Source organism: Neovison vison, chromosome 9, assembly GCF_020171115.1.
Source record: "Neovison vison isolate M4711 chromosome 9, ASM_NN_V1, whole genome shotgun sequence".
In the NCBI taxonomy this organism is placed as follows: Eukaryota; Metazoa; Chordata; class Mammalia; order Carnivora; family Mustelidae; genus Neogale; species Neogale vison.
Window position 1 is genome coordinate 12310541 of NC_058099.1, and position 17138 is coordinate 12327678.

General features: G+C 38.4%; 1 protein-coding gene across 1 annotated transcript in view; it reads right to left on the reverse strand.

Moving 5' to 3' along the window:
- The window catches only part of MRRF (mitochondrial ribosome recycling factor), a 54632-nt gene that overhangs the window by 32298 nt on the left and 5196 nt on the right, over positions 1-17138 (reverse strand). The window contains exons 2-4 of the mRNA XM_044264972.1: positions 16871-17082; positions 8694-8849; positions 5518-5636 (exon numbers count right to left, since the gene is read on the reverse strand). Of these exons, the coding sequence (XP_044120907.1) occupies positions 5518-5636; positions 8694-8849; positions 16871-17082 (487 nt within the window). The remainder of the gene's footprint in view (positions 1-5517; positions 5637-8693; positions 8850-16870; positions 17083-17138) is intronic.

Below are 17138 nucleotides of genomic sequence, written 5' to 3' on the forward strand. Positions count from 1 at the left end.
TGGTTTGAGGCAACACAGATCAAAACCACAATAAATCCTCAAGGGAGGGGGGCTGGTCTGTGCAAAGATTGGTGTAAAGACAGATGAAAGATTTTATACATTAAAAATTCCAGTTGACATTTTACACTCAAAATATACCAGTGCCGATTTGGAATGAGTAAATAAATTTAACTCATTCGCATCTACACTCACACCAACCCCACTTGTGTCTTGGAATGAGCAATGGGTCTCTGCTGGGATGTGCTCTCAGGAAGGCAGTATGGGGTTCAGAGTCAGAAAGATCCCAGTTCAGATCCTAGCTCCGGTAACCATGTGACCTGGCCCAACAATCCTGACCTCTTTGAGCCTCCATGTTGTAATCTGAGACCACAAGGTACCTAGATCTCCCAGAGCATTAAATGAGATAACATGAACAACGCAACCTACTCTGTGCCTAGCACACAGTGACACCCAGGCAAGGAGACTTATCATATAAATTTATTATATAAAAGTAGGAATGCACAAATCCTCAGACAAGGCTGAGTTGTTATCACTCAGCTGATGCACTGCTGTCCTGCCTGACATCCTTCGGGGTCTTCTCTGACACAGTCTTGCTCTCTACTGGGCTAGGTGGCACAAAGGTACATTGATTTTCCAAGGTGTGGGTCACTTCACCTCAACAATATAACCACACCTGCTATGAAATCCTAAAGGATAAAATAAAGTGCGGAAGAAAGTTACTTTCATTGGCCTGACAACGTGGAATTCATGAAAAAAAGGCCTCTGACATTTTCAAAGAATTTCAGGTTTGACAAAGCCGATCTACTTCACTTGGATTCACTGGGCCAATTCTTGGCCTTGAGTTCTTCCCTAGACTTTGTGGTCTAATGAATGGGATTTACTGTACACCTATTCTACTTTTCTAGGTTTTGTTTTGATTTTTGATCGAGTGCCTATAAAGCTTATCCCTTTCATCTTAACATGACCTCAATTCTACAGGGACATAAAGGTGCTACCCAAAGATCAAAAAGATAAACCGGAAGTCCACATGTAGATGAATCATCCCTCAGGGAGGCTGTACACAGAATGTGACAGTGTGACTACTGCTTAAAATAGTAAATTCTTAAAATGGTACCTCTAACCACAGACTACTGGAGCTTGAAGGGATCTCTGACATAATCAAGTACAGTCCCTTCTGTAGGTACACAGGGACCCTTCACACATATGCCGTCTTCCCTGAGAGCCAAGAGCAAGGGCGTGAGGACTTTGCCCCCATAATTCCCTTACTGGCAGAGGTTAGGAGGAGATCTGGGCACCTCAACTCTCCATCCAATGACATTACCTTGAATTTTCTTTCAGATCTATCAGCACATTGTATTCAATAATTGAGGCACAGGGAACTGGATTTTTTTAAAAATAGCCAAAAATCGGGGTGCCTGGCTGGTTCAGTTGGTGGAGCATGCGACTCTCATCTCAGTGTTATAAATTCGAGCCCCACACTAGGTACAGAGATTACGTGAAAATAAAATCTAATTAAGTAAGTAAGTAGCCAAAAATAATTTAGAATTGGTCTGGTGTATAAAGAGAATGGTCAAGGTAAATAAAAGAGCTGGAGAAAGAAATGAAATTTTCCTCCATTTCTAAAGTTAGCAATAAAGGGAGAATCTCTACTTTGAAGTGTCCTGGTCTCAAGTCTCTGACTCCCCCTCTTCTGAAGCTTCTCGTTCAATGACCAAGAACTCAGCTGTCACATCCCACTGCCACCAACTGCCTTTGGCAATCTGGTCCCCAATCTTCCCATACAAACTTCCCCCACAGGTTTAGGAACACCCACTGCTGCTTCCAAGCTGGGCAGGAGCTATGCCTCAATTATGTACACCTTCCCAGTATCATTATAGAGCCAGATACGTGGTAAGCCCTCAGTAAAATCATGTTGAATAAGGAGATTAATGAACTGGCTTAGATCTGTTAGAAAAACCAGCTCCTTACTTTTACTTCATGTATATAATCCCTTCCAAAACTTTATACTTTACTTGTTCTGTCCTTTCATATATAGAAAAATTGTGAATCAAGAGGTTTCATTTGCAAAAAAAAAAATCTATTAAAAGAGATAGTTCTTCTAAAATATTCTAAGTATGTAAACTTTCATTTGACATGGTAAGATACAGAAACTCGGGAATCACAGTTATTTTTCCAACATGACTTCTTAACTACTCACAATTCAGACAAAAAGGCACATATTTCTACTGCACTTCCATCTCAGCCTGAACCAAAGGATGCTGACCGTACCCCAGGGAACTGGGCTTTTCTCAAACAACAATACTGACCAACTGTTTGTAGCTGCTTAGAGTACCGTGTAGAGAAAGCTCATCGATCCCATCTAGGGTCAGTCAAGAAAGAGTACCATGATCAATTAGCAATGTCTGCTATTGCTATCCTGAAGTTAATCTAGGTTAAAGGATGAAAGATGATAAAACTTTCCTAGACAGGTGAACAAGAACTTCGACAATGTGGGTTCCAGTCAACTTTGCTAGGGCCATTTTCATTACCAGCCTTCCATTCTCTTTGTATCCCATTGAGTCCCTCCCACATAAGGTCTATGAAGGCAGGGACCCGGGCTGTCTTAATCACTGAATTCCCAACACTTCAAACAGAACCTAGGAACTCACAGAAACTCAATAAATATTTGCTGAATGACTGTAGGAATGGTGAAAGGAACACAGGCTTTAGTGTCAAACAGACCGGTTTCTAAATCCTGGCTCCATCCTAACAGTGTGAACCTGGGGAAGATATTTAACTTCTCTGGGCCTCATCTATAAGATGGAATAAATAACACCTCATCTTAGCGAAGACCTATGTCGATCACTGAACAAAACACGAGAAAGTAATGCCTGGCAACATAGTAGACACTTAATACACATTAGCCTTCTTCCTTTCACAAGCGCAAGAGTGGAGCCTGTGGAATTTTTTCTTTTTTTTCATTTGCCTTGTTCAAATCAAGCTGTGGTTTTGACTCCCTTCTTTCCTTTCCCATCATTAACTCTAGCTGCAGGCAAGTTTATGGAAGGCAGCAACTGTGTGTATCATTTATCAAGCAGGACACATGTTAAACAAATGCAACACAGTTTTCTGTCCTCAATGCATCTGAAAAGATTATGCATGTAAATCTGCACCGTGTCACTACGGCACGACACAGAAATGCTAAGGTCTGGAAAGAAAGCCAACCGCATGTGAAACAGAGAGGAATTACATAAACACAAAGGGGATTAGCTCAGCATTTTGAAGCTATGAACCTGGGTACTCTATGGACAGTTTCTAAACTGGAGGAAGGAAATGTTTAGTTAGAGCTATTTGTTTAATATATACACCAGATGAGATAAAGGAATTCAAAAGACAATGTAACTCACACTTCCTCACTCTGTCCTTGTAAAAAACCTCTCTACTGAGATTATGAAGGTTTTTATTCTTTTTTCAAAACTCACAGAATTTCAACTTAGAGAAATAGCAAAGATGCTTTGGTTGAAAAAGGAAGATATACTCCACCTTCCTAAGAAAAAATTAAGTCGTTAATACCTCCTCCTGCCTCATAAGATGCTCTGGTGGCCAATCAGGTGCTTCTTCTGTGAATGCCATTTGCTATTTAATAACAGAAGTGGCTGGCTCTGAAAAGCAATCTGCATGATGAGGTCTTCAAGCTGCGTAATTAGGAGGCTATTCCCTAAATTGGCCCGCAGTGCCTATGGGATCAGATGAACAAGGCAGAAGGCCTCAGCCATTCAGAGGGAGCCAGAAAGGGAAAGAGTTGATAATTCTCTTTTCGTCCATTTCTCTGCTTCTCTGTAACACTAAGAAAGAGTGGCCTCCTTCCGTCAATCTAATGACAAGTATTCACGCACTTGAAGAGAAGTGACTGAGTGCTTCCATGTGCCAGGCACTGTGATAGGTGCCGGACACAACAAACAAGTTAGATAGGATTCCTACATCCCAAGCTTACAATCTAGTGGAAGTGAGATGGAAAATGAAGAGGTAAATAAATGCCTAACTGTTAATGATGAGTGCAATGAAGAAAAAGAACTCGGCCATGTAAGCGAGGTCAGCGTGGACAAACAGGTTAGATTGAGCACATTAGGGAAGGTTTCCCTGAGAAAGTACCATTTAAGGTGTGATCCACAATTAGTAGCAATTAGCCACACAAGAGTGTTCCAAGCAAAGGGAATAGCATATGCAAAGGCCCTGAGCATACAAAGGGTGTGGTGTGTTTGAGGAACTGAAAGGCCAATGTGTCTAAAGCAGTGTACAGGGATGACTGTGGCATGAGACTACAGAGATTAGAGACAGGCAGGGTCCCCATCATAATGCAAAGCCTTCTAGGGCACAATAAATTTTTTCTTAAAAATTACATGAAGCCCCTGATAAATTTAAAGCACAGGAATGACATAATCTAATATATACTTTTGAAAGTTCACTCTGGTTGCAGTATGGAAAACGGAATGGGGGAGTGGTAACAGCCCCCACCCAAGTGTGCCTGGAACATAAGCTACAGTAGCCTTCTGATTTGAAACAGTTTGTTCATAGCAAGGGCTTTCCCTTACTCATACCTTTAACCCAGTTTGTCAAATCCAACAGCTTCCACTTTGGTCTCTGGAACAGGACTACTAAAAGAGACCATGGGAAGAGGAGGGGACCTCAGATTCCTTTACCTCTTATTAACAGATTAGAAAATGGAGGTCAGTTGGAGGGAGAGGTGGGACTGGGCTCCAGGTTCTCCAGAACTCCCAGTCCAGGTCAATTCCTACTGGACGAACAAGGACAAGCCCATTTATCTTCCTCAACTAAACGTCAAATCATAGCCTCAAGGTTGCAATGATCTACTGCAACCCATCCTCAACCTTGGAAGCTCTGCAATTCTACAATGACCAGTCCAATTTGAAAGGAATATGAATTCCAGAAGGTCTGCTCCAAATGGTAATGTGAAGGTCACAAACTGGAGGCCCATAAGCCAAATCTGGCCCATGAATATGTTCTGTCTCATAGTCTTGGAAAAAAAAAAAAAAAAAGTGAATCAGTTATCAATATTTAACAAAGATCTCGTGTAAAATTTGAGTTACTGGCTTCTTCTAGAAATAAAAACCTTAATATCTGGTAACACTGATGGCCTGGTCTACATTTCTGCCTGGTCACCATCAGCATGAGCCGGGCAGAGGCTGCTCCCTTCAGACAGGGCACAGGCATTCTCACTTACCCCAGCCCCTCCCATTTGGCTAAGTGCCAATCACTGTATGGCCACTACTGTCTTTCTTTGATGGAGCCTGTTTCAGTATTCAGATTACTTGCCTCGCCTTTTAGTGTTTGAATTGAACAGAAAAGGAATTTAGAAACAGGAAGAGAGCTTTTCCTTAAATCCTTAAATTTCCTTTTTTATGCTTTCTCTCTTGTTTCATCCCAAGCTGGAGGGAATACTTCCTCCTAACTTGACCCACCATCCTCTACTCCAAAAGATACCTTGAAGAAGAACGCTTTTTGGCAAAACCACCTCACCTCTGGGAAGCTGGCCATATTCACCAAAATCAGTTGTGGAGACTTCATGGAGATCTGGCCAATCTGGTTTAAAGCAAGCTTCCCATCAGCAGTTACCACAGTGATATGATCAAGGGATCCTAGAAGAAAAGTCACAGGGTTTTAGAATTCAGGACTTCAATTAAAAGCCCCATATCTAAGTCCCCACCTAATTCAAATTCAACAAATATTCTGGGGTCCCTTATCAAAGTGGCAATACTGTTCAAGGGGCTTTTGTAGGAGCAGCAGTGTCACATGATGGAAAGAGCTCGGAAATGTTGACAGAATGAGGACTTCCTTACCAACCACCAGGGTAGCCAACCATGAATGGTTCATTCCAAGACACAAAGACAAAGGTGGGGAGAGGTCCTTTTTGACAAACTGGGTTGTCCCAGCAAGCTGTTGCTACAGTAATGCACTAGTTTACTATGGCCCAAAGATGCGATTTGAAATATTCAACCAGATTCAATGTCATTGCAAGATAGGAGGTTGTTGATACCACTGACCTCAACCTGGAAGAGTCCACTATGTATAATGGTAAAAGTCTCCATGATTCTGAAGACCAGTGATCAGGGTTCAAATACCAACTCTGCCATCTCCTGATTATCTGACACTGGGCAGATCCCTCAACCTTTCGGCACCTGTTTCCTGAACTCTAAACGGGGCATAAAAATTGTACTTCTCTCATAGTGTTTTTAATGAGGGTTCAGTGAAGAGTTTCTGAGAAGCACTTGTAACTATGTCCTGGCATATACAAATACCCAATAAATGTTAAATTATTTCTTGACTTTCTCGTAAGTATTAACCAAACCAACCTACTTTCAATTTCTTTAATACAGTCTGCTCTTTCTTGCCTCAGGACTCTGAGAATACATCTTTCTTTCTATTGAGAATGTCCTTCTCTATTCAGATAACTTGGGCTCCTTCTTTAACACTCAGCTGTAACAGCATCCAATCTCAGAAATCTTAACTGACCAATTACAAATCAGGAACTTATGAGCTCCCAAGGACCCTATGCACTCTTCTATAATAATCAGTATTTGCTGAACACTTCCTATAAGCAAGACATTGTGCTGAATGCTTTCCATAATTTCTTTGCTTTGGTTATCACAGTAACACTATGAATCATACCACTATTTTTTGGGATGAGAAAACTGAGGACCAAACAGTAACTTGCTCAAGATCACAACAGCTCTTAATAACGGAGCCTCGTCTAGCTAACTCTACATGGTCTTCACCATTCTACTTTGCTATATGGTTTTGTCCATGTTGGTTTACTTGTCTCTCCCTTCACACTAGGCTCTAGGTTCTTGGAAAGTGGGAACAATATCTTTTCTTTCTCTGTCTACAGCACTGATTAATCAGCACGGTATAAGTGCTCAATAATGTTCTTATGAGTACATGAGTGTGTAAATGGACAAATGAATGGAAAAGTGCGAGAACAAGCATGTAGATAAATCTGTATCTAGACAACTATTAAAAGCAATCAACTACCTTGGAGATAGAAATCGCTGGTAGACGGATGGAGGTGTGAAGGAAAAGTGCCTGCTGGCTCAGATAGTAATGAAAGAGGATATGGAAGAATCTGGCACGGAAAAGACTGGCTAAGTTCAGTTTCACCCAGTCTCTTCACAGCCCCAAGTTCTACAGAGAACGTTACACAAACATAACCCTGAAGAGAAGGAGGCAAAGAGGAAATACCAACGGGAGGCCTTTTGAAAACGGATCTTAACTCAGCCTTCCTGATTTGCCATAAGATCCTTTGCCACAGAACTTGCAACATGGGCTTTTCAGTATGCAATTGTGGTGGTTCCCATTCCCTAAATCCATATCGACATAATGCATCAAATCCTTTTCCCTCAATCTGTCCCCAGCGAGAATCTCCCTCAGCCTCACTCCTGCCACTCATTTTCTCAGAGGTTAACATTTAACAAATTACACTCCCAACCTCTTTCCAGGCCCATCATCTTTTTAAGTTCAACAAGAGTGGAGCTTGCTGGCTAATTTTAAGTATCACATTTCTCCCTGAGCTCCTCTCAAACTGCTCTCTGGTTTCGGCTGCAGAATGTTAACAGGCCAGAAAGCACAGGGGAGACAAAGCACTTTATCAGCTTCATACCTAAAATAATAAGCAAGTTTAAAATAAACAGTTGGGAGAGATTGAATGGCACGCTCTACTGTCAGCAAAGGCAGAAATGCCCCAGTCCAAAGGTTGACAAATGACGGAATGGTCTTCTGATTTCACATAGGATCTCGTCTCCCTGAACTCCGTGTGTTTCTGCTAGTGTTTACAAATGGAGCTGTATATTTTTCACTTGGTTTTCTTAAGAACAAGTTCACGAAATATTTTCTAGTTTCCTTAAGAACAATCCCAAGCAAGGTGTGAGTAGCAGCAGCCCAAGCTCCCAGAGACACCTTCAGAGGGGGTCTCAGGCTTGACTCTAGGATGATGACAATTTCCAAAAGGCCAATTTAACAGCAATTGGATTTTTCCTGCCTGCCTGCACCATTAGCTGACAACTCACTTCTTCCATCACATCTGCAAACAGTTCTCCTAGACAGTTCTGACATTTCCCACTTAGAAAAGCCACTTTCAGGAAGTTATTAACCCGAACGGAATCTTCCTGGTCAAGCTCAGGGGTACAGAAATGCCTCAGATGGATAGGTTTGCAGCCACTTGGTTCCCAGTAAGGGATAAGAAGGGCCAAATAGGACACATTACAAAAATCGACAATCGATGTCAGCTACTTTGAGATTACATACCTAGAAGTGCTTAGATAGTATAATCCTAATAAAACCCTCATTTTTTGAGAATGCAATTCCGTGACAGCAAAGACAATGCCTATTTTTTGTTCACCACTGTGTACCAGCACAATACTTAGTTCACAGCAGACAAATATTTGCTGAATGGATGAATAAAGTAGTGTTAACTATGAGCCAGGCTCTGTGTTCCAACCATTCTGTATGTTACCTCATTTATTTTAATACCCACCCCAAAGCTATAAAGCGGGAATTAGATGAGGAAACTCAGGACCAGAAAAGTAAAGTAACTGCCCATGGTCACCAGTAAGAAACAAGACTAGCACTGAAACTCAGCTCTGCCAAAGCCATGATCTTTATACTATGTCCCTCTGCAAAACACTGGTTCAGCCACTAACCTGGTGAGGTCCTTATATTGACAGTCTTATTGAAATTGTCTTTGAGTGCTTCCATCACGGACTTCATTTCTTCATCCACCTCTTCCAAGCTGATTATATCCTCAACCAAGGCAGCGTTAAGATTCACTCTGGTTTGGAATTGTCCTTTCCCTTTGGCTAGGAAGTCAACAATTAGTGAATAAAAGAACAGCAGAATAAACAGAGACAATAAACAATTAGAGAAGAAGTGTCACTAAGTGCAGAGAAAAATGCCAAGTGTTAAAAAATTGTACATTATCAATGCCCTAGAAAAAAAGAGCCTACACTGATTGCCCACTACATACCCAGCACTGTGCTAATCACTTTCTGAGATACTGGTGAAGGTACAAGCTTTAAATGAAACACCTCAAGTGAAAATCCTGGCTGTGATGCATACCAGTTTTATGACTTTGGGCAAGTTACTCTACTTTCCTGAGTATCAGGTTCCTTGCCTGTAAAACAGGAGTAATACCTATATTGCTAGGTTGCTATGATACAAATTCAGCAATTCAAATACCTAAAAGAGCACTATCCATATAGAAGGCACTCCATAAACGAATTCCTTATTTTTTAGAAAAATAAACAGAAGATGAGGAAGGTACAGTGACTTGCCTAATTCCAAAAGGTCATGAAATAGTAAAGCCAAGATTTGGTCCCAGATCTGCCTATTTTAAACCCATGAACTTCCCATTAGATTGTCTCTGAAAAATCTAATTGGAGACACAGAAAATACATTAATTCATTTTAAAATTAATACTAAGACAGGATATGCAAAGTATCTGACAGCTGGGAGAGACAAAACGAACAACAGTAGTTAACAAACATTAGACACCGCCAGTGGTAATAATAATGGCTTATAGTTCAGAAAATCAACAGCAGTGGGGGCTGAATAAAATTCAATTTTATGCCTAAGCCACCACGGTGATTTTTCATATATGTTCTATATATACAGGTCACTTCCATGAGTAGAACAAATATTCCTGCCTTTCTTCAGGGAAGGTGAGTAAAGGGAAAAAAGAATAAAAATATTAAGTAATACTAGCCTATACTTGTTAACTACTCAACAAACATTTATTGAGATTCATTCATAACAAATTTTATTGAACATCTACAGTGGGCTAAATCCTGTGATATTTGTACAGCACATTATAATCTGCAATGTGATTTAAAGTACATTCTTCTATTAAAGAGTAAGAGCAGATCCCAGAGTTAGGAAGAACAGAGATTATTATTGTCCCCCTTGTACAGGGAGATGAGATGAGAAATCTACAACATAAATCATTTAAATATTTCCCCCAAGTACCAACCAGCAAACAGCAGCAGAGTGATTTTTAAAAGACATGTTACTTGCTTGTGTTACCATGCTTGAAACCTTATTGCTCTTAAGTTAACAGAATAATGGCTTAGAATTTTCAGAACTGATGAAAGATGAGAATCTTCAGTTTCAGAAATACAGGTTCCAAAGAGGATAATAAAATTCATACCTAGACATTTCTGTGAGTGCAGAAAACCAAGGACAAAGAGATCCTGAAAACAGCCAAGATAAAAGACAAGTGATCCATAAAGGATCAAAATTCAGAATAACAGCATACTTTCAAAGAACAACAATAGGAGCTAGAAACAATGGAAACGGTATCTGCAACTTCAGACTTTTTTTAAACTAGGAATGCACGTTAAAAATTTTAAGTTAAGGGGTGCCTGGGTGGCTCAGCAGGTTAAGCCGCTGCCTTTGGCTCAGGTCATGATCCCAGGGTCCTGGGATCGAGTCCCACATCGGGCTCCTTGCTCAGCGGGGAGCCTGCTTCTCTCTCTGCCTCTCCCTGCCACTCTGCCTGCTTGTGCGCACTCTCTCTCTCGATCTCTCTCTCTCTCTCTCTCTGACAAATAAGAAAATAAAATGTTTGAAAAAAAAATTTTTTAAGTTAAAAATTTTAAGTTATGCCTATCAATATTAGGAATGGATAACATGAGTGAAACAGTATACAGCCATGAGAAAGATCTACAACTACACAGAAGAAAATGATTCTCACAAACATAATGCTGAGCAAAGATGCCAGAATACAGAGTGTGTAGTACAAAAGCCAGATACAAGAATTTACGGTACAAGAGACAAAACTAATCTGTACCGTTAGAAGTCAGAATGATAGTTACCCTCCAGAGGTAGAAGGCAGGAATTTACTAAAGGGAGCATAAAGGGGACTTTTGACATGCTAGAAATGTTCTAGTTCTTGATCTGGGCACTGATTACACAGGTGTTGTGTTTTCAGTTTGTGAAAATTATCAAGCTGTTTCCTATGACAGCTATACTTTTCTATGGGCGCTTTTTAATTTCTATAAAAACTTAAAAACAGAAATTAAGGGTAACTATTAAAACAATAAGAAAGAAGATGCACAACTTCTAACTCAGCAGAAATGAAAAAAGAGAAATAAAGAAATTTGATTAATTTGATAGAAAACAGGGGAAAAAAGAAATGAAGAAAACTATGATAAAGTACAAAATAAAATGATAGATAGACAAATATTCAGTAATCACAATAAATATAAACAGACCAAGAATATCACTTAAAAGTTAGAGATTCTCAGTAAGCGGTTTTACAAAAACATGAGATTATAGAAAGTTTAATACATGGGAATGGAAAAATGATAACCCTGTAAAATACTAAACAAAAGAAGGCTGGTACAATGATATTAACACCTAAAAATAGATTTTAAGACAAAATGCATTATTAGAAAAATGAAGACCATCTCATAATGACAGTAAAAACAATTCACCAGAAAGATATTACAATTCTGAGCTTAAATATACCCCCATAACATAGCCTCAAAATTAATGGAATGAAAAGGAGAAACTGAAGAATCTACAATCATACAAGGACATCCAAAATACCTTTCTTCATAACTGATAAATTGAGCAAATAGAAAAAAGTAAATGGAAAATATGATGAACAAAATTAGCCAACTCAATCTAATTGTTATATATACAATCCTATACCCAGCAATAAAAGAATACACATTCTTCTTAAGCACACATGAACTTTATACAAAAAGACCATGTTCTAGACCATAAAGCAAATCTCAATAAAAATCAAAGAATCTATATCATATAGGACACATTCTCTGATCACAGTGGGATTAAACTAACTCTCCAAAAAGCATATGTTTGAAAAATTTTAAACACTTCCAAATAACTCATGGACTACAGAAATGCCTAATGAAAATTTAAAATATTTAGAAAAAGACAATAAAAATAATATATACCTAAAACTCCTAGGAGGCACCTGAAGTTGTATTTAGATAGAAGTTTATAGCTGTAGATGCTTATAAGAAAAGAACAAAGGTTGAAAATTAATGGACTGTCCAGTTCAAAGGATAGAAAAAGAAGGACATGGAAGAAAATAAACAATAAAGAACAGAAATCAATAAAACTAAGAAAAGAGAGATCACCAAAATTAAAAGCTCTTCTTTATAAGACTTATGAAACAAACAAACTTAAAAGGAAAGTAGACAAATCAATATTAAGAAAGAAAAGAAGGAGACAGTTATCAAAACATTAGAGATTTTAAAAATCTTAAGTGACTGTTATGGACAACTTTATGCCAAAAACTCTGAAAACTTAAAATAATGAAAAATTTCCTAAAAATATAGAATTTACTAAAACTAACTCAAGAAAAAAAGAAAATCTAAGCAGCATCATAATCATTAAAGAAACTGAATCTTTGATTTAAAATCTGTCTACAAAAAAATAAATAAATAAAAATAAAGTCTATATACATGTAAGACCAGGTCCAGATGATTTCACAGGCCCATTCTACCAATCATGTAAAGAACCAGTTAATCCTAACCTTATCAGACCATCCACTGAGAGAGACACAGAGACAGAGATGACATACTCCCCAACTCACATTATGAGACTAATACAGTCTTTTTTTTTTTATTTAATTTTTTTCCCAATTTATTTATTTTCAGAAAAACAGTATTCATTATTTTTTCAACACACCCAGTGCTCCATGCAAGCTGTGCCCTCTATAATACCCACCACCTGGAGACTAATACAGTCTTGATACCAAAACCAGACAAGGATAATGCAAGAAAGTTATGCCCATCGATATCAGAGAGTTAATTAAGGCTAATTTCAATTAAAAGTATAGACTCAAAAGCCCTAAATTAATATTAGCAAACCAAATTCAACAATGTACATATAGATTACGTATCAAGCAATGTACATACAAATTATGTATCAAAAGCAAGCAGTATGTATCATACCAAAAAAGCAAAAGTGGTTTAACATCAGAAAAAGCTACTGATATTGAGTCACCTCATTAACATATTAAAAAATAAAAAAAAATAGATGATCAACTCAATAAATGCAGTAAAAGCATTTGATAAAAACTTAATACTCATTCATAAAAGATTCTTAACAAGACAGGGACAGAAGATATTTTCTTGTAAAAGAAACTACTGAGAAAATAAGCAAACGTAATTCTTTTATATATATATATATACATTTTTTTAATTAACATACAATGTATTATTAGCCCCAGGGGTACAAATCTGTGAATCGCCAGGTTTACAGACTTCACAGCACTCACCATAGCACATACCCTCCCCAATGTCCATAACCCAATCACCCTCGCCCTACCCCCCCACCCCCCACCCCCCGCCAGCAACCCTCAGTTTGTTTTGTGAGATTAAGAGTCTCTTATGGAACAAACGTAATTCTTGATGTTAACATATGAGAAGTGCTCCTGATAGAGTCAGAAATATAATAAGGATGCCTACCTACTATCATCAGTTATGTTTATTCAAATTATATTCGAGTTCTTAAGTTAATGCAGTTGGGGAGGGAGAAAGGGAAGGAGAGAAAGAAAAGGTATATGGATTAGAAAGGGAAAAACAAAGTTATCATTATTTACAGATATTATAATTACATAAAAAATCCAAAAGAATATAAAATAGATCTAATAAAAAAATATTTCAAAGGTAGGGAAATTTTTCTTAAACAGCAAAAAAAGGGGTGCCTGGGTGGCTCAGTGGGTTAAAGCCTCTGCCTTCAGCTCAGGTCGTGATCTCAGGGTCCTGGGATTGAGCCCACATTGGGCTCTCTGCTCTGTGGGAAGACAGCTTCTGCCTCTCTCTCTGCCTGCCTCTCTGCCTGCTTGTGATCTCTAACTGTCAAATAAATAAATAAAATCTAAAAAAAAATTGTTAAAAAAATAAAATAGAATAGAAAAAAAAAAGCACTATCCCTAAAGGAAAAAAATGACAAATTGGACATGAAAATTGAAAACTTTTGTTCATCAAAAAACACCATTAAAAGAGTGAAAAGGCAAGCCTACCAGCAATACGTATGCATGACAGAAGTCTTACCTTTAGAATATATTAGAACTCCTACAAATCCATTTTTTTAATGGGCAAAAGACTGGAAAGAGGATAAACAAAGAGCCAATAAACATAAAAGTGCTCACATCATTATCCATCAAGAAGCTACAAATTAAAACCACAATGGGATATAACTGCACACCCATCAGAATGGCTAGAAATATAAAGACTGACTATATGCCAAGTGTTCATGAGTATGTGGAGCAAAGAGAAAGCTACAGCATTTCTGGTAGGAGTGTACGCTGGCCCGACCATTTTGGAGAACTGTATGTATAGAAACCGAATACAGGGATCCTCGAAGACTCAGACTCCAAAAAGGTGTGCATACGGGCACCAAAATCCACGTACGACATGTTCACAGTAGCATTTATTTTAGTTGAAAACTGGAAGCAACCCAAATGCCCATCAACTACAGAAAGCATACATAAGTTGTGATATAAGCATTCACTGGGATACTGTAAAGAAAGAAAAATGCACAAACAACTACCACATGCAACAGCAGGGACAAATCTCAGATTGTTACCAAAGGAAGGCAGACACACAAGAAGTCATACTGAGTTCAAAAAGGGTGAATCTAATCTACAATGCTAAAGTCAATAAAACGTTACCCTTTTCAAGGGTGACAACTGAAAGGGGCATGCAGGAAGCTTCCAGAGTATGAGTGATGTTCTATATCTTGATGTGGGTGATGGTTACAAGGCTATGTTCACTTGATGAGAATTCTCCGAACTGTAACCACTTGCAAGCTAAGCACGTACTTTCCTGCATATATAACTCAAAAAATTACTTTAAAAATATACACGTGACCAAAATGATGATACCCCAGAAATATACCTGATAAAAGAAATGTGTAAAATCTCTATGGAGAAAAACTCACAATATGATTATAAATTTCATATATAAGAGCAAAAGGCCAGAAAGAAGAAAATGAAAAAGTGTGTGCATATGGTGAAGGGAAAATTTTGTACTACCAGATTCAAGATATTATGACAGTGATTCAAGAATTTAGGAAGGAATTTAGTGTAGGGAGAGAGAATTCAACAAAATTAAGTGCTCAGAAATAAAATACATAAAAGAAACCTGACATGCTACACAGAAGGAAAAAAAGGGTTAATCAGTACCTGATATTGACACAACTTAACTACCCATTATAGAAGAGAAACTTAAAACTAGATTCCCAACCTCACAATATATTCAGCAATAAATTCCATTTGGATTAAAAACCCATGAAAAGTAAAAAAATTTTTTAAATATTTAGAAGAAAATATAGAAGAATAGCTTTAGGACCTTGGATAGGTAAAGATTTATTAAATAAGACAAAAAAGTACAAGTGATACAGAAAAGGACTAAAAAATATGACCATATAGAAACTTATGCTCAAAAAAAGATACCATTAAGTAAACAACAGACAGCTGTGACACATATAATCAACAAAGGACTCTCATTGCTAACACAAAAAGAATCCAATAAACCTAAAAGAAAATGTCAAGCCACTGACTTTTGATTTAAAGAGGCAATCAAAAAAGATAAGAACTGAATATAGCCAATTAAAGTTGAAAAGATGATGTTTATGCGTTGTCGCTAATGCATGGGATACTGTGTGCACCTGAAGCCCCCCCGTTTCCAGTTCTGCTGTGAACTACATGTGACCAGGGACAAGCAACTTACAAAGGCATCTCTGCTTCCTCAATTTGTAAACGGGGAGATCTGTACTTCACCAGATTAACTACAAAAATTTCTTCACTGGATAATTCTAATTCTTTTACTGGATAAAGATCAACTTATTAAACACGAGAATTTAAAAAAAAAATTGGCACAACATACAGATTAAAAGTTGTTGCCACTATCACTGTTAATAGAATGTAAGTCTTCTAAGTATTAATGTTCTTTCAGCAACTTGTTCATTTTCCTACTAGTAGAAAAGGGAAGGTCCATAAGAAATGATAAAAGGAAAGCCAGCAGAAAAAATACCGAGCAGCGTATTTCCAGCCCCATCCTTGGGAATGGACGCCCTGACCCACCAATACAAAAAAGCAGGTGTGCCTGACAATTTTCTGTCACTCCATTCATTCAACATCTTTTGATCCATACTATGCGTCGGGCCCTGTTAGGTACTAAACAAGATACAGACCCTATCCTCATAAAGTCTGGCATAGAAGACATATAACAAATAATAATTAATCTTACAATTAATTGATTAATTTAAGGGCTGTGTTAAGGCCATCAGAGGTAAAATAACCGTGTGTATGAGTGCACGTAACAAGGGACCTGACCCAGTCTGAGAGGTCAGAGAGGGCTTCCATGAGGAAACGCCATTTAAGCTGAGACCTGCGGTATATCAAAGTCTCATTCTTGGATGACACAAACCATTAAGATCATCCATCTAAATCCACGGCTCTAGTATCTCCTCACCCAACAAACTTCTGGTTTTAATTTTACTTCCAACATAGGTCTTGCTATAAGGAGAAAACATGTTGATCTCTGCCACAAATAGTCTGATTCGCTTGGCACTTACATCTCTAATTCTAAAACTAAAAGAAGGAAATCAGACACTTTCTAAGCAATGGTAACATAGGAGGCAGCATGGTAATGACCGAACAGACCTTCAGTTCTACCACTGTCTCTGTCACTGTGATAATCTTTTAAGCTGATCCATTGAACTGAGACACCATCTCCTCATTCTTCCACAAGGGGAGAAATCCAGTACCCGACATCCTTTCCAGCTATGACAGTTCAAGGGCTAAATGTAAGAAAGCGGTGAGGAGGTCATATATCTCTACCTTTGGCTTTCTTGGTAGCAAAATAACGGATTGGTGCAGCCGGGGGGGCCATGGATTGCCCACGGTCATTTTGTCTTCCACTCGCTGTCTTCAGTGTCCCTTCTGAAACAGGTCTGGTCCAGGCTGCAAGGGAGTTACAAAAGACAGGGTGGACCAAGCGGAAGCACCTTAAACCCAAGGCCATGACTGAAGACGATCCTTGTGAACATTCACTAAAAAGAGTAAGACAAAAAAGAGATCTAAGTAAAACAGACTGTATTACAACTTC